At 28.3% G+C, this 25,219-nt stretch overlaps 3 protein-coding genes and 1 long non-coding RNA gene across 9 annotated transcripts; 2 read left to right on the top strand and 2 right to left on the bottom strand.

Annotated features, from left to right (window-relative positions):
* Nucleotides 1–427: 427 nt before the first annotated feature.
* Nucleotides 428–5,197, top strand: LOC116777501 (uncharacterized). Its single transcript, XM_032671085.2, has 3 exons — nt 428–573; nt 4,046–4,173; nt 4,532–5,197. Exons 1-3 carry the CDS (start codon nt 535–537, stop codon nt 4,956–4,958), a joined length of 594 nt encoding a protein of 197 aa, XP_032526976.2. The 5' UTR covers nt 428–534; the 3' UTR covers nt 4,959–5,197.
* Nucleotides 5,198–7,454: 2,257 nt separating this feature from the next.
* Nucleotides 7,455–18,758, bottom strand: LOC116778034 (uncharacterized). Of its 3 annotated transcripts, none has more exons than XM_032671877.2 (6): nt 18,706–18,756; nt 15,208–15,333; nt 12,315–12,371; nt 10,868–11,073; nt 10,109–10,607; nt 7,455–7,823 (listed from the first exon to the last, which is right to left on the bottom strand). In XM_032671877.2, the coding sequence occupies exons 3-6, from the start codon at nt 12,363–12,365 to the stop codon at nt 7,605–7,607; spliced, it is 975 nt and encodes a 324-aa protein (XP_032527768.2). In that variant the 5' UTR covers nt 12,366–12,371; nt 15,208–15,333; nt 18,706–18,756; the 3' UTR covers nt 7,455–7,604. The 3 variants fall into 3 exon arrangements, with proteins under 3 accessions (XP_032527768.2, XP_032527769.2, XP_061382285.1); XM_032671878.2 differs by having other exon boundaries at nt 10,937–11,073; nt 18,706–18,741; XM_061526301.1 differs by lacking the exon at nt 15,208–15,333 and having other exon boundaries at nt 18,706–18,758.
* Nucleotides 18,759–19,169: 411 nt separating this feature from the next.
* On the bottom strand, nt 19,170–20,370 carry LOC116777523 (uncharacterized). 2 transcript variants are annotated; one of them, XM_061526302.1, is made up of 3 exons: nt 20,047–20,370; nt 19,648–19,848; nt 19,451–19,583 (listed from the first exon to the last, which is right to left on the bottom strand). In XM_061526302.1, the coding sequence occupies exons 1-3, from the start codon at nt 20,068–20,070 to the stop codon at nt 19,497–19,499; spliced, it is 312 nt and encodes a 103-aa protein (XP_061382286.1). In that variant the 5' UTR covers nt 20,071–20,370; the 3' UTR covers nt 19,451–19,496. The 2 variants fall into 2 exon arrangements, with proteins under 2 accessions (XP_032527022.2, XP_061382286.1); XM_032671131.2 differs by having other exon boundaries at nt 19,170–19,848.
* Nucleotides 20,371–21,973: 1,603 nt separating this feature from the next.
* On the top strand, nt 21,974–24,688 carry LOC116777593 (uncharacterized). Of its 3 annotated transcripts, XR_009753394.1 has the most exons (4): nt 21,974–22,395; nt 22,621–22,685; nt 22,766–23,451; nt 23,521–24,688. It is a non-coding gene; the product is annotated as an uncharacterized LOC116777593 (long non-coding RNA). The 3 variants fall into 3 exon arrangements; XR_009753393.1 differs by lacking the exon at nt 23,521–24,688 and having other exon boundaries at nt 21,974–22,205; nt 22,766–23,395; XR_004354056.2 differs by lacking the exon at nt 23,521–24,688 and having other exon boundaries at nt 23,279–23,395.
* Nucleotides 24,689–25,219: the final 531 nt, after the last annotated feature.

Genomic DNA, 25,219 nt, shown 5'->3' with positions numbered 1-25,219 from the left:
TTCGAATTTTTAATTTCTATTTGGATTTAAGAAAAAATGAATCCCGCCAGCTCTAATTGCTATTCCCACCGGTTAAAATTCTTCTCATCTTTGTTATATTTTTGTGTTGGTTGCCACTCATTTTTATAATATTTTGCAATCATTATTTATTCAACCTCATCAAAACATTATAAAGATGCTAAAAAGCTTAAAAGTAGTTGTTGCACCTAAAGCAAATGTAATATTATAAATCATGTATTTTGCTCAGACTTTTATAGTAGGCTCTTTAAAGGCCTACAACCATTCTACGGAAGTTATGGCACTATATTTTAGTAACAGCCTTCGTTATATATATCAATATTTGGGTGGTCCAAAGTATTTTCTAGTTTTACATAATTATTTAAAATATACATCGCACGCTACGTCCTTCATGTCAGTAAAACAATTATCCTGAACGGTCATAGCGTCATCGATGTGCGCTCGCGCAACTCGCTTTTATCGTCTGTGGAGATTCAAACGCAGTAAGAAGTTTAAATATATTAGACGGTTGTTTAAATGATGAAGACCTCTGCGATTATATTTTTCGGGCTTTTGGTAAGTCTAGTTCCTATTGAAAGTTATTTTTTTTTATAAGTAATTAAAAATAATTGACTATTTTGTTCCTATATACATTTAAATAGAAAAAGAAATAATCGCTGAACAAAAATTTTTGGAGATATGAATATTTTTAAATCGCAGATGTTTAGTGAAGAATATGTATATTTAATGCTGTATGTATTTAATATATATATATATTGAATTATGAGCCTTTTATATATAAAGTATGTATATATTTTTACGTTCATAGAACTCGGTTATAGAATAAATAATAAATATAAAATTGGTATAATTCAGACAAAGCGAGGCCAGCTGATAGAAGAGGAAGAATCAATACTAACCTAAACGTTTGAACAAACGTTGACTTGTATTAAATAAGGGTTGTTTTCATGGCAAATGAATCATAAATTGTTTTATTGAAATGGTCGAATAAAAAGTTTTCATACCTACTCAAAATTATACTTATAAATTCGTAGGTATTTATTATTTAAGGTGTTTGCAAAAAAGTTATATACTTTGTTGATCGCGAATAAAAATAAATTAAAAATATAAAGCATGCGAAACAATTGGAAAGAAAGATAAAATAAATATTAAGTACATATATTTAATTAAATATATCATTTTATATGAATTTTATATTGAATCAATATTTATATATGTCTTATAAGACAGACACCATAGATAGAAAAAAAATTATCGTTAAAATAACACTACAACTAGATTTATCATTTAGCGATGATTCAAGTTTTTCTCTTCCTAACGGTTCTCGATTAAAGTTTGATTATTTAACTGGTTTAACATGTTTTTTTGAATTTCTTCAAACCTGTACAAAATATTTCATGTTTATAGTAAGTACACTGCAGTTTCTTATTTAATCGTTATTATGTTATGAATTGAATATTTAATGTATAATATGAAGTTACAAGAATTTAATATTATATAAAGATATAAATGGACAAAAAAGGGAATGTTAGAATAAAATTAATGAATAAAATACAATGATATCAATTAATTTCAAATTATAAAACAAGAAACGTACTTATCTTCTTATTCCTTCGTCTTAAACTCAATTACGAGTCAAATAAACAAGGTCTCTTAATTTAAGCGATCATCTAATTAGTTGTAATATTAAGTATTGGATATTTTTATACAGTTTTTTCATTAAAATATTTGATGACCCTTCCGAAGGATACATTGAAAAAAATCTATTAATAACATTGACTTTACTCTACTGTCAGGAATTAAAAAATGAGGGTTGTGTTGAGATATATAAATAAATTACATAGATAGACAGGTAATTGTGTTTTAATGTTGGCTCACAATTCTAAAAAGGGTAGACCGATTTTAGTAAATTTGTCAACATTAGATTTGGTTTAGTGTCATTAGTGTCACTGGTTTTATAATTAAAATTGAAGTGGAGTCTGATCCAATTTTCATAAACAAAATGGCGGGCTTTAAACGAAATAATTAAAGTTACAAATTCTTTACCTTCTCAATGTTTCGAGTTGAATTTAAAAATTAAGCTTTTAAAAGTAAAGTTGTAAACTCGTTATAATAATACAATACAAATGCGAATAAACCTTAAGCTTATGATGGGTAATTCTAGTAATCTTAATTTAATTCTCTTTAAGTCTAGTACTAAGTACGAAAATAAGAGCCGATAGACAAATACAACCGAACTTGTCTTGCGATATACAAATTTTAAAGAAACAAACAATCAAACGTAATAATAACAATAGTAGTGCAATAAACTACAAATGTGTCATTGTTAGTATTAAAACTACGTGGTCCGCATACGAGATGCTGGCATTGGCGTCAAGGATCAAATCGTCACGTCTGCTGATTCGCTTTCAGACGGGAATATTAATTTTCTCTCATTACCTGAACTCAGTTGGTTTCAAATTTTAATATATTTCCATCAACTTTAGGACTCACTTGAAACGTTTTGCGTGAAATACTTTGAAATGTTATGTTTAACTACGGATTTATATTGCATGAGTTGTTAAACTTGTTCTTAATAATGTATTTTAAAGAGCAATTGCTTTTTAAACTTGTCAAGGTCTTGAGATTAGTGAATCTTTAAAAACAAATATTGTAAGTGTTAAGGTTGTTGTCGGATGTTTATATATACATACATAGGTAAGTGTATGTATGTGGGAATGTTACCGAATATATTAACGAAATTTTAAAATATTATACAGGTTGAAACCTGAGAACGTTTCACATATGCGAGTACAATACAAAAATAATTATTATATGGAAAAGAGATTTTATTAGCAATAATATCTATGATAAAATTTAAGTTTTTTTCATTTTCACACACATATTTTTTAGACTGAATATTTATCACACATTACTTTCCAAATACGGTGAATGTACGTCACAAATGCAGTGAAACGATAAAATTGAAATACTTTTGAAGAGCTGGATGTCAAATATTTTAAGGATATCGTTTATACCGACTCCGATAGTGATATTATAAATCCGTAAGAAATTCTGAGTAATTCTGACGGAGTTTTTAATTTATGGATCCTGGTATTTTCAATAAAATTAAAAATGAAATAGCTCGAGATGGTCGCCTACCTTCTCAATGCAGGAATTCAATTGCGTGCGACAGCCATCTATCTTTTTAATAATTTCTCTTCGGATTCGGTAGCATAGACTGAAATCATAGAATTTTCCCACAAATAGGTTATATAATAATAAATGAGAAAATACAATAATAATTTGAAATATTATAAATTGAAACGTGATTAGTCTGGCAGTGAGCAGATTAATATGAGGGTAAATTTTATTTTCGCTTACTGTTACAAAAATTTCATATGTACATATGTGACAAAAAATATAATGAATCCAAGATGCTATTCTATAAATTACAAGAGAGAAAATCTTCCCTTTTGAATTAACGTAAATTACCCCTCTTTTTAAAAATTGCATCTCGTGTTTTCTGTATAGTTAAATAGTTTCTTAATCGGTTAAGAGCAAGAAAGGCTAATAACAATTCAGGAAGTTTGTGGGAAGGTTGTAAAGCGCTTTGTATTTCGCTTCCAACTTTTTTCGCAAAAGAGAGAAGGCAATGTATCTAGCTCTAAAAAGGAAGTTAGAGGTTTAATGTGTTGAGTCTTGTGATCCCTGGGATTAACAGCACTAATATTGTTTATCTATCAGTATCTACTATTTGGAATGGCAATACCTAAATACTATAAAGTACCTAAATGATGAAAGATTTTTAAGTCAGAATGTATGAGAGGAAAGCGGTCTTGTATTCGTTATAATTGCGAGTAGTATTTCTATCTAGCAGGAGAAGGAATAAAACATTAAAATAATTCATATAATATTCTTTCCAGAAAGTCTCCCTCGTGTATAAGTTAGTTTTTAATTATAAAAATATTAAGTTCATCAAAAGATTTATAATACTATCTTAGATCTGATAAATGACAATTATAAATCTAATTTTAAATCTATGTAGGTCCAGTACTCCTCCTCCCGCGGACTTCCAGAAGAGTCGGTGGTGAGCGTATATACACCGCCAAGCTCTGATGTCTATCACCAGATAGCAAATAACATTGCCGAGAGGATCACATCGCCAATATATAGGTACCTAATTTAAGTTTGAACTTTGAGACATAATACATTGGCTTCTAATAGGTAAAAGAATTATTGAATATTTTGTAAACCTCTACAACGGTTTTGTAATCACCCTTTCTAAGTACAAATTCACTGTATCACTAAGTTAAGGTACACTTAATTGGAATTGGTTTACTTGGAAAACCTACCTTTTTGTATTAATGTTTACCAAAGACTACAATAATAACTATATTTTTTTTTATTCTTTTTGGCGCGGTAAGACCTAACATAGCTTTTTCTACCATAACATAATTTTTAATAATAAATAAAAATAAAAATAATTTCTTTTTGATCTCTAAATCTAAAAGACGTCTTTATAATATTACAGATTCTTAGGAATTAACAGGAATTCAACAACCACAACAACGACGACAAGTAAACCTTGGGATAAAATAGAGATACTAGACGATACCAGTGACAAGGAGACGAAACTATCAGACAGTAAGACCTCAGAAACCAGAGACGTTGAAGAACTGACAGGTGACAGTCCAACAAAGAAAGAAAAACCAGAAAAGATAACCCTCTATTCAAATTATCTACCAGCGAAGATAGAGTTGAATGATACGATAAACGAAATTAGTGATACGGATGAAGATGATAACTTTGGCTTTGATGATGACGATGATGAAAAGGAAACGAAACGTAACACGTCACCATTTATATACGTGGTGGAATTAATAGGATCTCTCATACAACTAGTGTACGGTGGAATAGTTGCGTATTTCTCAACATCCTCGTCAAATAAAACAAACTAAATAATTAGATAATTTCAGACCTTCAAATAACGTTTCCAGGACTAACTTAACTACATCGAAATCTATTTCCAGGTAGTTATTATAAAGAAAATCTTGTGTATTGATTTAATTAAAAAACATTGATAATGAATTAATAATTGTTTAAATAAATGGTTTTGTTTGAAATAATGTATGAAAGCAAAAAATGTAATTAGTATTACAGACGATTATTATTGTAAAATAAATATTTATTACAACTATATTGTATGTCTTATTAACTAATAATTCAGAATCATAAAATTGTGTAATTTCGTTCATGATACTTCAGGATTATGAAGGACCGACAGTTGTTATTTTTCAGTATTTATTTCAATCACAATTTTATACATTCTTTCATAGCATGGACGTAACATTTTGTTATTGATATGATGTACCACAAACAAACTATTCTGTGATACATGTTGGACCAGAGAATATATTTATTTTTCGCTTTCCGCGTATTCACTGAAATGTTATTTCAACAAGCTGTCAGAAAACTATGCTTGCTTTGTTTTCCTACTTCCTTTCATATCAATATAATGAAATTTTTTATTCCTCAACAATATAAGGTAATCAAAACAAGTATTTGGTTCTTTCATTGTGTGTTATTCAATTAAAATTTTGGTGTATAAAAGTAATATTGTTATAACATTAGCTTTGTATATGTAAAATAATTTTTCTAACTAGAGTTACGTTGTTTTCACTCTCATAAAGTAGAAGATTCACTTAAATGAATTTTATGAAATTGATTGCGGTGAAAGAATAAATCAATAAAAAGAAAAGAATTCATTTCTGTGTCCGAATACTATTTTAGATAAATAAATCAAAATGATTTGTTCTCTTCCTAAACTTGTATAAAAATTTTTTACGTTTTTATTCAAGCGCCTGATTCTTTGGGAGTTTAAAATAACTTTAATGATTTGATACATAAAACTTCCGGAAAAAAGGAAATGATGTTAATTTAATAAAGAAAGAATTTATTAATTTTTTCCGACAATTCTTAAAGTAAGAAAAGAAAATGAGAATAAAAATATTTAATTATCTGTACAAGATAATATTATTAGAGATTTTTTTTTATTTGAATTTATGACACAAAACTATAATTAAGTCTGAATAGTAAACTTAGTTTTTTGTAAATAGAGTCTAAAAAATATTTCATTATTTTAATATTATTCAAAGTCCAATTTCCCATGCTATGGTGTTGCCCGGTATAAAGTGCACACCGGTTCCTTTAAAAGTTGCAAGACTTAATATGTATTAATACATTTTCATATGAGCCATCTTTTCATATTTTAACCAGATTTTTTTTTTATTCTAAAGCCCTGTGATCCAAATAATATGAAAAGTAATTAATTTTATTCGCATTTTTTTATGTCACAAAATATTTAATTCATTTTCTTGCTAATAAAAAGCAAAAACTCTGTTTCGGAAGCAAATAATAACTAATTACTTTAAGACAGCCCTTTGAGAATAAAATTTAGGAGAATCCATTAAAAAGGCTTACTGAATATTAAAATTAAATCTATTTTGATTAACATTACATAGAATTTTATTTAAAATTCACCGGCGAAAGAGGCCCAACGTATTTATATTTAATTATAAATATAACAACATTCCATAGTCCGCTAAAAGACCCTTAACGAAGGCTTTATTAGATTAAACAATTAATTATTTGAGAAAAATAATATTATTCCTTTTGAAAATGCGAATCTGTTCGTACGAGCTCTAACTCGTTTAACTAGACGGTATTTAATAGTGGTTAAACAAGGTCTAATTATGGCAGGTATATCAGTTTGTACTGTTTGTTAATATTTTAAAGTCTGATTTTAACCAAAAATATAATAGATTTTTTTAGGAAAAAAATATATACTTGCTATTAAAAAAAAATCTTAAAGCCACAAAACTGCGGAAACACATTTTAAAGTGCTGTAAGGCAATTAAAGATGTATTAAATATTCGTAACTACATAAAAATTTTTAACGACAAAAAATTAAATTGAAGGATTTATAAGGTCACATGGATCGATTTTCATAGATTGGTTTAATCAAAGGAAGAATTCAATCAACTTTTAAATTAAAATTTATAGTGAGATCAAACAAAGGGAATTTTTTCTCAGCAATCTATCCTTACATTTATTATTCATTTTATCTGCTTCTAAATTAATTCATCAAATAATAGTAGAATATTTTGCTTTTACAACAATATTGCTTACCGAAACTTAATATGGTAATAGCCAAATGAACAACAAGTAACACGTATTTCATTTTGAGTGACTCGTTTGTTTGCACGTTATATTACAGAAGCGTTTAAAATTTCCATAAACGTTCAGAAGTTTTGAGGTTTTTGATTAAAAGCTTACCTTGTACATTGTTAAATATACAGAACGAAAATTACGTTTTCCGTCTTCCGAAAGGAATTTTCATCAGCGAATAAATATTGTATGAATAATAAAAATAGATAGGATTGAACATAAAAATGTTTTATATTTTGCTTATTTTTATTGTTTTTTTTTTTCTTTTAACCTATAAAAAGTAAAGCCAGTGAATAATCTTTAAAATATACTATTGCAGAAACATTTATAAAAATAATATGTTAACGTGTAATACATTGCATTAATTACATCAAGAGTTAGAACTTATATACGAGAGGCTGCAGGTATCTGAGCTCGGAAGACAATTTAGATTCTGCCTTGGCCAGTTCAACAACCATTTCTTTCGCTCTATTGTTAGCGTAGTCGTTACCGCAGTCGTTTCTCTCCACCATCTTGGAAAGCGCGAATCGGAGTTGTTCACTGGCACCTCCGTCTGAAGACTCTACCAGGTTCTTCATCACGTCAGGAGAAAATCCCTAGAAATCACCATTTTAATTGTAGGAATAGTAAAATTGGATACAAATAACTAATTTGTTAGGTTTATTAGCGTTGTTTATATTAACATATAATAAAAATAATTACTCCATTGCTTTTCCGATACCTATAAATCTATTTTTATCTTTTATCCTTGTCAAATGATAGCATATACATATTAGTATTAGACATTAATGATGTTCGGACAATAAAACGTATAATACATTGACATTTACAATATGGCATAGTTCAAGAATAAAATCATTCAACAATTTTCTTTTTATTTGATTCGGTAATTTAAAGGTTTCAATATGATAAGATAATTAAAATAATTAGACGCTGTTGGACAACTATTAGAATATTTCAAAATACGACATTTAAAATAATTAAAAGAAATATACTACGTCTAGTTTTCTAAATATAAATAAAAATGTATCTTAAGAAAATATGAGAGACACGCCAAGATGAATTTTTATCTAAAAAATGGAATTTACATGGAATGGAATTACATACAACAATGGACGAATTTATAATAAATAAATACGACCATAAATTCAAAAGCAAATCAGAGCATTCGAAGTAATATTAAGCCAACCTTTGTAATACATTCATTATTTCGTTTATCAATATTAAATAAAAATAAGTAAAAATTTGTTTTAAAAACAAAAGTAAAATTTATTCCTTCAATAATTCCAAAATAGGATTAAGTCTAGGATTAACTTTTTTCTAGTTCGTTAACGTGAAAGGCGCCGGTCCTATTCTAGCTAGAAGCGGAGTCACTAAATAAATTAAGCGACGCAAAGATACTTTTTTCCTACAATAATAAAAATATTGTAGGTCATGTACGTAACATGAAAATATTTCTTGTTGAGATAAAATTCATAAAACAGTTTTATGGACCGTTAAAATTTATCTTCTTTTGTCCGTTCCTTTTTAATTTTATATTCCTTAAAGTTGAACTTTTTTGTATCCAAAAGCATTTGAATATTTTAAATATTATGATCTACATTTTTTCTCTCAATATTCTTCTATGTATTCAGAAAATTATCGGGTATACGAATAGATTTACGGCGTCGTTTGGAGATTTATATCGATGCTAAACATGTAGCCTTAGACTTAAGTAAACTGACATTTGAACATTATATTTATTAAGAAACTTTTTTTTTTAATTTAAAATACTCGGAGTGTACAACTTAAATTTCCATGTGCCTAAGACGCTTGAAAGATTAAGGATTTATTTTGGAGGTTGATTATACATTAAGTTGATAAAGTTGATCTAATATTTGTTTTGTTTGTGTCAAGAATCCTATACGTCTAAAACAAAAACATTATTGTAGTATTTCTCGTAAACATAGAGAGCTTCCACATATACGAAAAACTTTCATTTAATCAAACGAAAATAAAGGAGCGTCGTAAAAACCATTTACATAAAGAAATCTCTTTTAGTATCTTCCGTTTGTCTGGCAATGACTTTGTTTAAGGTCAACTACCCTAGACAGTCACGGCGAAAATTATGATGGTAATTATGGTAAAAAGTTTTCTCTGATATTTTTCATGACATATTTATGGAAGACCATTCTTATTGATTTTTTACTCTAGCGTCGATTATGGACTAGATGAAATAATATTTATATTAAAAAAAGTTAAGAACACAAAAATGTATATAATCAATAAGAAGACTTTGCAAATCTCGCAAATAATTCTCCATTATATAGAAATAAATAGAGATATCTTGATTTTGATACATAAATACCTACAGATCAGTACATCTTGAATACTGTGTAATCAAATATTACTATTCAAAGACAACTTGTTTCATATGATGTTGCTAAGTTTGTTTTGCGAGATAGATATTTATGTATCTGTCTTACACAAATATGTTGAACAGATAATAATTATTTAAATTTGAACAATTTTATTTCCTTTTAGCATGATGTGGTCTTGTCCAAAATGCCAGGGACCTTAGTATTTTTAGTTGCTAATCTTAGAAGCTGAAAGGTGAGTACGATTCAATGGAAGCGGGAATGTAAATTGTCATAATGTACATATGTACACTCTACTCTAGTCATTGTATAAGAAATATAAAGCATATTATCTGGATTATTATCAAGCGTTTTAATATAAATATTGAGTAGACTTTTTAATCTTGTCGCTAATGGAACCTCCGGTAAAATATAAACATCGAAAGAACAGAGCCGTGATTGAACCGCAATACAACTATATTAAAAGCATCAAGAAGTGCCTTTAATGGAAAGGAAATTGAGTATTTTAAATTAATTTTACTTACACTGTAGTCAGAAAGCCTTTGTCTCTTCGCGTCTCTACTTAAGAGATCGTAAAGCAGTAGCAATCTCAAGTTGGAGGTCGATAGTTTCCCCCTTGATGATACTTCCAGGGGATTAGCTCTTAGACCATCCCAAACATCTATCAATCTTTCATCATCGGGATTTTTTGCCATTCTGATCATGTCCCTGATTTGTGGTGATAAATATTGAAGGTTCTCCTCATTGAATTCATCATCTGAACTTCGTGGATACTTGATGGGATTGTAGGGTAATAATTGATGGGGATGATTCGGAGGAGGTTCCAATAACGGGCTGACTTCCTCATTATGCGCTGCTAACAATGGTTCTTCGGTTTTCTTCTCTTGAGGTTCTATGATAGTATGTTGATAGTTTTGTTCAACAGGCAAAAGGACGTAGTTATTGCTCTTTTGTCTTTCTGATGGTTTTGGAGGCGAAGCTGGTGCATAAAGACCAGGCTTGTGGAATGCTGTGGTTGTGTCTCTAAAAAGAAGGTGTTTTAATATTTTCAACAAAAGCAAATCATATTGTTTAATTTTAAAGTAATTTTTACAAATTATAACTAAACTTATTTGATACGAAAAATATAATGGTACATATTTAATAACATACTACAAAAGCTTATAAGCATGATATAAAGCTAAGTAATACAAAAAGCACTTGGTTAAAAAGAGTAAGGTTAAAGTATTAGGAAAGATATTTAGTTAAATCAAAAGCACCGCACTAAAGCAGAAGACTGTCACCTTGCAATACCATATCTTATCCGCCAGCCAGTATTGGGCAAGCTTGCGAAAAAATCTGATGTGACATACAAGGGCTTGGCAGTGGTGCTCTTGGGCACGTCATCCTTTACTTCAAAAGCCATCTGATCCGTGAGGTGCGCTATCACCTGCATCGCCACAGGTAGATATGAATCTGAAAGTTGTACCTGCTGCTTCGCTGATAGAACCTAAAAGATTATAACTGTCATTTTAAATGTAATTTTACGATTCTTAAATTTTAATCCTCTAATATAAAAATTGCAATTCGGTCAAGACAAAAACTGACCATTGTGCTTAAGGTAACACTTTTAAATTTGTGATCCTAAGCCTATTACGCTAGTTAGTAAATTGTATACACTTAATTAGTTAAATAAATTTCTAGTTTGTCATTTAGAATTTAACAAATTAACGGTTTACCAGTTCGTTAACGGAGGGCTTATAATCTTAACGTATTATATTTAATTAACAACATAGCAGCATAGCTACTCCTAGTAATGTTTTATTTAAATAATTTTACCTAAAAATTTGTTTCACAAATAAATTTAATTGCGTGTTTTTTATGATAAAATAGTACCCATTAATAATATATATTTTTTCCATCACTTATATTAAGCAATAAAATCAGTTTTTTACCTGAGAGTTTTTTCTTTAATCACATTCCATTCGATGTTTATTATACACAGATTTGTAACAGCGGCTAATTCCGAGTTCCCAATAGTAATCGACATTAATTGTTTTAGTAATTATTTCAAATTAGGAATTCAGAACCAATGTTATTAATTTATGAGCGTTGATAAATCCGGGTCAATACTTAGAGATTACAATATTGATGTTAGTGCCATAAAACACTGTTTTGTTGTTTGCATATTTTTATTAAATTAATTGTTGTTAGAGTAATTGTGAATAATTTTTTCGATGAGGTTTCATTTATTCAATGGAATTTTAAATGCAATAACCTAAACGGCAAAATTAAACAAGTAATCTAATTGTCTAAAAGTGAAAACGAATGAATGCTAACAAGCCGCTTTCAGGTGTAACAGCTGCTGATAACAAATAAAAGTGTTGGTGAATGTTATCAGGCATATTACCAACTAACGAAGTTTTTAAATATTTCAGAGCCAAAACCTGTTAGCCGTAATTTGTTTCAAAGAATAATTGTATTTGACTGTATTTAAGAATAAATAGAAGAATCTTATAAGTAAACTTCAAGAGTGTTATTATAATCTGAATAATAAAATAAACCCTTGGATGAAAACGACATTTTAATTTGAAAAGTGGTTTTTGAGACAATCACGGAGACACATTCGTATATACATTGGTTCAATACGGAACCTACACAGTTTTTAAAGTCGGCCAAGAACATTTGTTTTGTTACAAATAATTTTCTTCAAATAGAAAAATCTAGACCAAACAGATGAAAATAGCTTACCATAATATGTAGGTGCAGGAACACTGCACAGGTTGTAACTATACGAAACATGGTGAACTGTAACAGAGTTATTGAACTTTAATTGTAATTTGTTTATATATACAATATTATTTCTCCACTGTAAAAAGTGTAAAAATTCCACACTAATAAATAGAAATCCAAAGTTTAGAGATAGCAGTGTTTGTAGCAGAAATATTTTTTTGTTTTAATATGTTGCAATATACATTTTTTTTTATTTCTTTATAGATTTGCACTAACACTATTATGCAATTTCTTTATGCATAAGGACACAACAAAATAAGATGTTTAATCCTAGTTAGCGATCAAGTAAATCAAATTTTGTGGATTCTAGAAAGAGTTTGATGTGCCTTGAATACACTAGTTCCTAATTTGCACTTTGTAGTATGCTAATTCCTTGGAAACCGCGTAAATATTTTAGGAGACAATCTTATAAAAACACTTGAAAAAGACAACCTCTTTAATAAAAATATAATACGTAAAAAAATTTCAGTATACAGGACATCACAATAATAGACATAATTAGACAAAGAGAAGCCTGTAGGTGCCTTATATCTGTGTTTTTGAAAAAAGTACACTAGAATAAAACTGTTTAAATTTTAATTTATTACAATGTCCTAAGTTGGTGGTCAGAAAAAGGAAAATATTAATTCGTTACTTCTGGTATAAGGGAATCTTATGTAAGAAAATTTGCTCGTTCCCTGTAACCTAATTGCGCATAAAGTAACTAAATCAATGAAATTACATTCAATAACCTGACAAATTGATTTATTCCTATGCTAAAGGATTGGTTTGGACAAGGTTTGGTTTTATAAGAAACGAGTCCTAATATATATATACATATTCCACCAGTTATACAATTAAAATTATAAAATTAAAAAATTTATTGTCGTTTAACTATCATACAAAATTTCGATCCAATAGATAGTTTGCAGCCAGGATATATAAGTACATTTAGTAAAAATAAATAAGTTTATTTTAAAATCTCAATGAACAGTTGATAATGTAGGTAGACGTTAGGGTCTGTAGAGACTGCCGTTGTCCTCATTCCAAATAACGGTTGAGGTCCTATCTGGTCTAGATTGGAATTTCTTCCGTGTATAATAAATTTTTATACTCGATAGCAGTTCAAGTCTTAGTAATAAAATGGTGTTAATTAGTTTTTAATCGACATTGACTAGTTGCTATTAAATTGTTTATTTACTACGTCGGGTGGTTTTTAAAACTTGCTTAGAATAAATGTTTTAAACGGAGTTAATTTTTTTGTGAATTATCTTTTAAAGTTTCAGACATTAAATTATAATTCACTATTATCAAAACATTGATATGGATATAAAATATTTATAAATCGTCTACAAATGTAATCTCAACAAATCAGTCTGAACACTGATTTGTCTGAGAGGAATAGAAAGAATAAATACAAAGTATGTTTTGATTTATGTTTTTGTTTGTTCCATTTTTCTACACAACATAATACACGAAACCACATTTTTATCGTTTTATTTGTAACATATTTAACTAATGATTCATACATATAAAAATATTTTACAAAAGATTTTAAGCCAAAACTATAAAAGATTCATCGATGTTATAAAGATAAAAAACCTTAGTAGCCGATGACCCAAACGGTAACAAGAAATAACAATAAAAGGAATCTGCTGATATTTAAAAGAGACAATATGCAATATCTTTGCAAAACAAGAATTTTATAGGGCTTGAAGTAGAGGAAGACTTATTTATGAGACACTTTACGAGGTTATTAAATCTGAAAATATACACGAAGTCAATTTTAGGATAGAAACTACAAAAATATATGGGAGTTGACTTCCGTTTGAGGAGTTCGTAAAAAAAATAATTGTCTTTATTTTTTTTTTTATATTGCGACAAAGAATTATGTCTAAACAAGATCTTAATGGTCGCAGGTGGCAGAGCCTGCTCGTGAGTTGAATTCATGTATTTCACTTTACATATAATTAAAACATATAGAGGTGAGGGAACTTGGGTACCGTTAAATTTTCTTGTAGCTAAATATAAAACTTAAGATATCTATTATTTATTTTAATACATTTAACAGGTTTTTTTTTAAACGATTGTGTTAAAAAAAAAGTTTTAATCTATAATGTAGCTAACAACGACATTAGTTATATATTTTATGTTTTATTTCTTACCATCCAATAATTTATCACAGAATGTTGTGAAAATAAAAAAAAGAAGATGGTCCAGTTAGTTATTAAGACACAAATATGTTCTTCTCTAAATAAGGCTATAGTAATATTTTTTCATATTTTGCCGTTCTGTCATATGTTTTTCAAGTTTTCAATATTTAGAATGAATTCTAAAGTTGATTGAATTTCGAAGAATCTGAGAGGGAGTCTGTATGCAATATCTATATGACCTTTCATGCCAAAAAACTAAACAGTAAAGCTAAGAATATTTAACAATGAGAGAAGAATATTTAAGACAATCCGATTAAAACCATAAGCATATGCTGGTTGAAATAATATTATTTTATCTCTCCCATGTTGATTCATAATACATAGCATTTTAGATATATATATATAAATAATATTGTATAGAACGCAAAGCACAAAAAAAAATCACAAAAAGCAACCCTTACCCATTCTGTAGTAATAAATGTGGAAAAACCGGTGGCGACTTTAAAATTATCTATAGAAATGTGCTTTAAGGGTACGAATTAGATATGTGTTGAAATTATAATTCGTACAATTATTTTTTTTTAATATATAAGACTTAATATACACATACAAAAAATGGCAGATAACATTGTTGAAACAAAATTTATTTGAAAGAAATAAAGTAACCAAATACAAAATTTCGCATCGTATTTTTTTCAATTAAATTATTTCTAACTCACCTGAGCGTTGGACACGTGCGTGAGCTGCTCGCGTCTCTCTGGACTGCAGCATCCGACCACTGACCTCCGACCAACTAGACTTGTTCTGTCTTTTAATTGCTATCTTCTAATGTTGTTGTTACAGCACTTTAAATTAGTTTTATTTGCAAAAATATTAATTACAACTAATTTTTTTTTTAATTAACAAAATCTGTATTATATATTTTGTTCGTAAAGTTATATCAATAAGATTTGACTTAAGTACTTCAATCGAATTTCATAATATTCGAACATTTAACATATATTCCACATGGAGAAAAATCTATTTGAGGTATTTTGTAAAGAAAACAATTCAAAAATTGGAGGAAATTAGTTAAAAACATTAAATGACCTCATCACTACTTAGTGGTGTGAGAGAACCAGTTTGCATTGGCGTCGTGCTTAGCGGACAAACAATGTAGGGTTCACTGACCATCTGGCATACCGGTCAAAATTCGCAACATTGCAAGTAAAGTTAGTATATTTGTCTCGCACGGACTTTTTAAAAAGTGAAATGAAATCTTGTTTAATTTTTTAGAAAAGAAGTATATATGGTAATTGTTTAAATTCGCTAACAAATTCCTTCCAAACTTTTAAACCAGTCAAAAAAGAAAAACCACAAAATTGCACTCAATACGGCTTAATATATATTAGTTTTAAATAAAAAAAAATTGAATGAAAAAAAGACAAAGCAAACTATTAAAAAGCCGAAATAACTATACTAATAATAAAATTAATTATTTTTTAAACTCCGCTTAGAAAAACTGTTTTATTTGCAACGCAATTGTTTATTTTCATTCCGTATCATTTGGTAGATTTGTATCAAAAGACTCCTCAATTGGATTATGCATATTTCTAAGGAAGTTCTCGAAAACATAATAATTTATGCATTTATTATGTTCAGCCTTTTAAAATCATTTGAATAGGACAATATGCCGACATGAATAAGAGCGAAACTCTTTCCAACAATTTGCATGACATTGAAAATCCTATAAAGACATGATATCATTATAAATAAATTTTATAACAAATAAGTTTTCATAAATATTGCTATTATTATTTAAAAGTAAATTGTGATATTTTAAATTATTTAATAATACTAACCAAAGCCGTTGGTAATAAATTGAGTAAATATATATTTTTTTAAAGAAGTGCTTCTGTACCTCCCACTTTTATTATTGGTGAAATAAAAAAAAAAATCTGTAATTATTTTCAACATAAGAGGACATTATAATTTTATTAAAACATAAACAACTTTGTTGGAATATCGAAACGAGATAATAAAATTCATTTTGGTTCATTTGAAGAATTTCTAAAGGTCGTTTAACGACTGCTTTTGTAAAATCGAGTTATATATTTTTTTTACTATATACATATGTTTATACAGCTTTTATTGCATTCATATCTCTTAAATTCAAGTTCAAAGGAATCGAAGACATTTTGTAGTTATTTTTAAATTGACATGACTGTTAAGACTTTCCGAGTTTTTGAAAAGGACTTTCCACGTGATTATTAAAAACCAAGAGAGGAATTTGGAAAAACCACTGTTCAATGTTAAGGATAAAGGAATTATAAAACCACTTTTTCAAAAACCCCCAAGCAAGACAAAGCCGTTGTTGGACACTTATTATATTTAATAAAGTCATTTTATATCACATGTTCAACATTTCTTTTAATTAGGTGATTGTTTGTTTAATTTTCCTTCATAAACAAGGAAGATTGATGACTCTCAAAGGTCCGAGAAGGTTATTATAAAACATTCCTAAGAACCATGACAAATAAGTAAGGTTACAAATATAAAAAAATAAACAGTTATTTAAAGCTTGTATTTCGTTTTACGAAGAAACGATGCAACAACCTTATCATGTCACTTTAAACGTAATATGTATCTTTGCACTTTAATCAGTGGTATATTAAACATAGATATGCATATGTTTAGTTATTACAACTAATACAGAATGTAGGTACGTTATTAACATTTGATAGTACAGCATTTCCGTTTCTGTGTTCCCTGAGTTTTGATATTTCGAAAACAAGCAGGATAAGCTAAATTTTGTTTCATTTTGATTTATAGTATAGTCGACACTTTAGGAACATATAAACTTTAATGGAATGCTGTTATCGAATTTCCAAATGTATTTAACTCGTAGAGTAAATCACAGAGACAATACTATTTTATTTAAAAATTTGTCTGCTTTTTTCTGTATCTAAGTTGTGTTATTACTATAATAATAGTTATTATTAATTTCAATTTTTTATTTATTTTTGTAAATTGCTATGCATAGTGTATAGTGATTTGTAAAAATTTTAAACGATAACGTACTTCTTAAATACAGAACGTTATAATGTTTTTAACGGAAAGTGCCCTAAATAGAAATTATAATTTTTGCTGAACTCAAGTCCAATCAAATACAGTCATAATTTAAGAAAGGGAAACAAAAGATCTTATCACTTAAGTTTTTTATTTTAATCAGACCTTTGGGGTTGACTGTTTTTACATGTAAGATAAATGTTCGAGGTGTAATACATTTTGATTTTCTCTCTTGAAAATTTAGGTTTTGTCCATACATTATTTGAAAATTGCTTATAATTTTCATAATCGTATAGACAAGGGGATTAAATCTATACAACGAACAAAACGGGGGTAAAATCGGAGAATTAAAGACAGATACAGAGACTAACAAGCATTTTTTTTTATATATTTGTTTTCTCATGCAATTATGGTAATGTTTATATATATATATATATATATATATATATATATATATATATATATAAAATTATATTTCTTAAAATTGCAATAATGCTCTGAAACGGATTATTAGGTATGAATGCAAAATTGTTGGCCAAGCTACATACGATGATTGAAATATTTGAATGACATATTCATATAGTAAAATGAGATTACTTCACGGAAGACAGAAAATTTTCTAACTTATATTCGCAATGTATTCTTTATAATATTATTCAAATAGTTTGATTATATAATTTTTTTTACTGTTACAGATTTTTTATAAAAGATAATAATACAAGTTACAGGGATATAATGTAACATAATATACTACAAGATTTGTTAATGGTCCTAAATAACTTGATAAATGTCAGAAATAAACCACAATCCACACGTCGAATTAATGTAACAAATACAACTAGTGGGACAGTGACAGAAAGTATATTTAAAGAAGAAAATGAAAAACTCAAAAGAACTGCTGTTTCATTATCTTTTGTTACGAAACGTTCTTTGTCTGTTTTGGAAATTTAACGTGATTGTTTAATTTTGTGTATGTACAGGATAAGTATATGTACGTCACGCGTACCTACTAAAATTGTCTATGAAGTGATCATGTCATTCTTATTTTATAGGTATATTTTCTGCTATAGGTAGTCGGAAATAATTTTATAAATAATAATATAATTGAAATAGAATATTCATATAGATTTTTCATAGTAAAATAAGAAAATAATAACTAATTCACTTACTGTCTAATTGTTTTTCTATGTCATATGTTCAAAGAAGTCTAACGCGACTCGCGTCATAGGAAATACTAAATCAATGGAGCGTAACAAAAGCGTTTAACATTATATGCATACAGAAGTGTGGCGTGAAAGTCGGCCGTTTTAATATACTGTGTATTTTGATATTGTTTGAGAGTGAATAGTGTCATCATATTATATCAAATGGATTGACAACTATCAATAGAAAATATTGCTAAACTGTCGTTGGTGTGTTGTTGGTTTAAAGGTTTGCATTAAGTAACTGTGATTGTTTTATCTAATATTAAAAGAAAGATACTTTAAAATAGAAACATAACACTTATAGCACGCTAGACACGAGCACCTCAAGTGTAGTTAGTGAATAAGTAACCGGTATAATTGTTACTTACCTTTTTTATAGTGATAAATATGCAAATGAAAATAATTTTTACATAAATAAAAATTAGATATTCACTTATATTTTTTATTAAAATTAGAACAGTAACAATTAAATTAGTTAGTTTCATGACTTGAGTGTCCGAAGACTACATCGTGAAACTGATGAGCAGCAACTGTACTTTTTTTATGTAATTTATTTATAAACCCCAAAGGACCATCGGAATCGTCATAATTTACCTTGTGTCGGCCGATTATGCTTTTAACTCCATCTATTATTCCTTGTTTGATGGTGTGTAAGTAATTTTTAAAACCAGATACGTGCGACACGTGGTGGTTATCTACTACTTGGGTTGTCTGCTCTGTTTTATCTTCAAACTCAGCTTTCACATGAAATATACTCACGTAGTTCTTCTTTCCCTCTTTTTCGTGGTCTGTAGAAATTGTAACTCTTTCAGTTTCTCCATTGTTAATAACATTTTCTGTTTCTGTAACGATGGGAACCGTATTAAGCGGTCTGGGGATTGTATAATTAGTAATTATCGGACCTACTGTTCTGTTATCTGGTATATCCACAACTATTTCTGTAACTTCGTAATTAGAAATAGGTCTCTCTGAAGTTAAAGTCGTTTTTAATTCATTATGTAAAAATGGACTGTCATGTTCTTGAACGTAATCGTCTTCTTGGGATTGATTAATGTTGTTTTTAATGTCTGTGTTTGGAAATGCAGCTACAAAAATGTTAATTAAAATCTGAAAGAAAAAATTAAGCCTTTTACTTGATGTACTTACTGTACAAATACGATAAGAACACTTTACTGGACTAGTAAAAATTCTTATGTCATAATATTTAAAGTTCTAAATCAGCGAATTTAGTAAACACAGTCACTTCATTCTTTTTACCTATTTTTTTTTAATGCAAACAATATATTTTTGACACAAAATACTCACAAAACCTAGTATATATTTGTACATGATATCACAAGGCAGCTTAAATACTATCTAATACCAATTGACACTAAATTTAGGTTTACGGCAAAAAATACGGGTTGTCTCTTTAAACGCTATAGAGGAAGTATTGATAGTTAAATGGTGATCTTGTTTTTATAATCCCGTCAAGGCAAAGAACCACGGGTTCGGTATTAATCATCACGACGAGAAAATTTATATCGCAGTGAATGGTTATTATTTTGTTAAATTATATTTGCTAAGGAAATAAATATAAAATTGTTATAATTTTGTAGAACAGTTGATATTAACAATGTGTGTGGAACGTTTTATTTGAATAAGTGAGTAATTTTCATCAATAAAATAATCTAATTAACATGAAATTTATTTTACTCAAAGCGTATCAATACGGTGACTAAGTATTTTAATAATAAATAATATCTAGAAATTAAAACATTCGTAACAGTTTAATTGTTTACTTATTTAACAAATAATTAGGAATGTAATAAAAGATATTTTGTTTGTATATTATCCCTTGTTTGACTTTCGTATTTTTATCTACATAAATATATTACTTTCATTGAATTTGATAAATAAGTTTGAAACCAAAGGCTGTGAATTCATAAAATCAGCAATGAAAACTTATAAAAATACATAGTGGATTTCTCAATAAACATTACATTTAAGTAATTATGGTCTCTTTAAGTAATCGTTTGCGTATATTTTAATGTCATTTGCCTCCAATCAATTATATTATTTGTGTTTATTTAGAAGTACTTTATTTGATTAAAAATAAGATTCTATATAATGTTTTATTATATATTTTTATTTTGAACTGTAATTTGGGAAAAGTCCAAACAAAATGTGATTGATGTGGCTGTATGCATCGTTCGCGTTAATGGTGTTCATTGGTAAATGTTTTCACATTACAGCTTCAACTCTGGTTTATTGATGGGGAGATGGGATACGCTTCGTATGAATTGTGACGTTGCAGGCACCCCCTCCCGGTGACGCTGTAAAAGCCAATTGGGCTAACAGCTACAGTCAATTCTAAAACAGATGCAGGCATGTCCTACATTGAATTTTAGCTGATGAAATAAATGTGATTGTATACGTAATGACAGTTTGTTTCACACAACTGTTCCCCTATAATTAGTAACTTTCTATAATGTGTTGAAATGGTTTTTCGCTGTTTCAATCGTATATCCGTTAATCTGTTGAAGAGTTTTTTAATTACGTTTATTTGTTCTGTTTTTCTTTGTTTTTTTTTCTTTAAACAGTTAAACAGTTTAAACAGTGGCTCAAATTTTCTAAGAGATGCTATTTTGGGGACATTTTTTTGAATGTTATCCCTAATTTTATTATTCCTTAAAGATATTTTGAATCATTATATATTTATTCTTTTATCCATTTCAATAATAGTTATATAGGAGCATTTCAATATGAAAAAAGCGTCAAAATCTACTACTTAACAATAAATTATAATCCGAATGTAAACGGCATCGTGAGCTTCTTGTTTTTTCTATGAGGGAATTAAATGGATTTTCTGTTCATTTCAACCATTAAGAGTTTCGCTGCATCGGATATTCGTAACTGTCATATGGAGACAAAGTGTAATAAAAAAAGCTTTACAAACGAGAATATTAAAGAGAAATGAAGCACTTATTTGATTTAAGTAACAGTTTGTAAAGCTAGAAAGTCTTTATTCAGTAAATATAATTACATTCATTTAAGTAAATTTATATAGTTTCTAAAATCAGACAATGACTACGACCATTTACGACAAATCTATGGATACTTCTTATTTAGATATTGTTTTATCCTGTATTCAGTACATAATTTTCTTGCTTTGGTTATTATAGAAATAATTGGAATGTCAAATAAGTGTGAAATATGGTCAAGTAAATCTTATCCGATAAAAGATGTTCCGCCCGATAACTCCGCACTGTTTATTTGAAATGTTATTTACTAGTTACTTTTTGTTGGTACACATGTGTTCATATTATTATATTTATTAAAAAAATTCATACACAAGAAAAATGACAACTTTGATAATTATCAAATATTTTTATTTGTGGAAGTGGTCATGATGTGTTTGCAACAACCGTCTTCATATCAGACTGCAGTAAAATTAAATAGCTATATTTAAAGATTCATGTGATGTGAGTAATTTTTATAAGAATTTATCATTTAAGCAGGATAATACTCAACGTAGAAGTATATTATCCAATATGGCAGATAATTTAATTGAAACAGTAGCAGCTTCTATAGAGAAAATTTGATTGTTTTGTTCCCCTTTGTCAGTAACAATAAAAGAACAGGAATATAATATTTTATGAGATGTATACAAAGGTATGTATATAATTTAATTGCTGAAAAAATATATTTTGTCAGTATTTTAGTATGGGTAATTTTTTTTTAAAACAATATAAGATGGTATGGCATAAACAATGAAGGTATTACTCAATACATTATCCGAGAAGAAGGTGTACGGACAAAATTTTTCTTTGCTGTAAATTTGTAGTATAGAGCTCTACCATGATGCCATTAAATTAAAGAGGGGCAAATTAATTTCAGAAAACGATGATTGTTCCTGCACCACCAAGTTATAGTCTCTAAGTGAAAGACTTGAACGTCTAAGGGTAAGGCACAATCTCAGCGGCGGGTCATACATTTTCTAATGATAGAGTTTTTAACCTGAATCGTTATATTTCGAGAGCAGTTTTGTGGCATCGACCAGGAAGAGATATGTGGATCCGCCATGGTTGGATTAGAATCTAATATCTGTGGTCCTTCACACATATATAACTAATAATAAACGATATAAAGACTAATTTCGATTGACTAGGTATTAAAGTATATTATAATGTATGGACAGGGATACCATGAGTAATGCAATGCGGATGTAATGTGAGAGGACATCGTGACTGATTTACTCAGAACTTGATTTAGTTATTTGACCACTATGAATCAATGAGATTGTTTAAATTTTAAATCATTCGATTTACGAATAACTGCATTATAGCTCACTACGTCCTATAAAAAATATGACGAATCATGCCGTGACAAAACCTTCATGACCATTTTGTTTTTCATTTATAAAATCTATCCAGCAACAATAGTGAATTATAATATAAACACATAGCTATAGAAAATATAAACACATTTTAATAACCGTGACCATACATTTTTACTTGAATAATAATTGTATTATGAAATACATATTATTTTGTAGAGTCCCAAGATTTGCAAGTAAAATAACATATAGCACTACGCCCGGAAAACTGATGAATCTTCCCTTTATCAAAACTAAATTTAAAATCTGTAGAAGAACCAAAAAGTTTTGTAAAAAGTGTCCAAAAATCATCAAATAAACAAAATACTTGAGTTCTGCGAGATTTTTCGAGGGTTGGTTTGTGTAAATGTTATAAATAAATTGTGGTACTGAATATGTTTTATCCTGTTACATACTTTTAGGGTCGGGAACACAAGCTCTCAGACGTTCGTTTTTCGGAGCGCCTAAGAGCAATTTCATCGGCTCTGTACTTTCTGACATGTCATTTAACGCTTTACAAAAATAAACATTACTATTTTTGTTGTAACATGGTAATGTTTATTGTTAGTTAAAATATTTCAGCAACAGCAATAATGAGCGACGTGGCTGTAACTGATGAATGGAATCTCTGATATCTGTTCATTAATCATTATATTTACATTTCATTGTAGGAGCCTTCATATAAAAGTAAAGATTTTTTTTATAAATTAAGAGAATTAGTTTGAATTTTAAAAGACAAATATTATTCAAAAACGTTTCAGAATATTTAAAGAGTATTTAAATCAGAACATATAAACCTTCAAATATTTCTTGTAATCTGAGGTATTTCAAAATTCGAACACACTTTTGACATAGCTAGTGATTTATTTCAAATCCATTTTGCTTTAAATACATTTTTAAATCAGTTTTTAATATGTACCGCATATTATGGACAGTTAATTTCAATAACAATACAGTTAGTTCCTTCCCCTTAAAAATATTTGTAATGTAAAAAAAAGCTTTACGTGCGATTGTGTGCAAAATTATTAATAGAAATAAAATGAGTGTTCATTAGTATTATTTATGTTAAAGCTTTTAACTAAAAACATATGGACGTATTAAAGGTGATTGTAACTAAACGACATTGTTTATTATTTAATTACGTAGAAAACAATAACTAATAGTTGATATCTCAAAAAGGCTATATATAAAAAGGTTATACCCTATTAAATATACCGAATTATTGAAGAAATCACAACATAACTAATATTGTTGAGTGACTATAAAAATATTATTATTCATCCGTATATAGTACTTTAGCCTGAAGAAAAATTTAATAACAATGCACATAGAGTACTTTTGCATTCACAAATATAATAGGAACTTTTTTTAAGGTAATGTAAGTTATATTTTTACGTTCCAATGTTAAATTTCTCGGTCCTTAATTAGAAATGTTTACATTATTATACAAGCAATTTTGATTTATTATCTAATAATGTCTAAATCAACGAAATTCGCGTATTTCTTTGTTAATATTTGTCTATATGAAAGAATTTTGGGACTTGAACTTATTAATTATATTCTAATATTTATAGTAACAAGAAATTGTTTATTAAAATATTAATTATATTCACACATTTTTTTATTTATTTTCTTATTTTAGATTTCATTAATAGACAATAAAAACATTAGTTGTTTCAAGAAAATTGATATCTATTTTCTATCATAGTTAATTGATTGTGTCATGAATACCTTTGACCTAATTGTTTTTGACCCATGATCTTTAAAGCGTTATATTCTTTTACAGCATATAAGTACCCTACAGTAACAGTAAAACAAACGATACATGACGTTATTCTTGTGCATACTTTGTGTTAGGTTATCTTTAAAACATTCACTCAATAACTTTATCTTGTTCGGAATATCCTATGAGGGATGGTTGGCTCGGAATGGCAAAGTAGTGTGTGGGAGTTTCACAATCATTGGTGTTGGGTTAGATGTTCTGCTTTTCCGGGAATTATGCCAAGGTGGAATACCAGCTAAAAACCCCTATACACCACAAACGACTCAAAGTACTGACGAGTACTGACGTTTTCAACTAGTGGGAACCCTAGTCTAACCCCGTTACAAACGGTTTGGCCT

This window comes from Danaus plexippus, chromosome Z (assembly GCF_018135715.1).
Source record: "Danaus plexippus chromosome Z, MEX_DaPlex, whole genome shotgun sequence".
NCBI classification, from domain to species: Eukaryota; Metazoa; Arthropoda; class Insecta; order Lepidoptera; family Nymphalidae; genus Danaus; species Danaus plexippus.
Note: the sequence above shows the minus strand (reverse complement) of the source record. Positions and strands in the feature narration are given on the sequence as shown.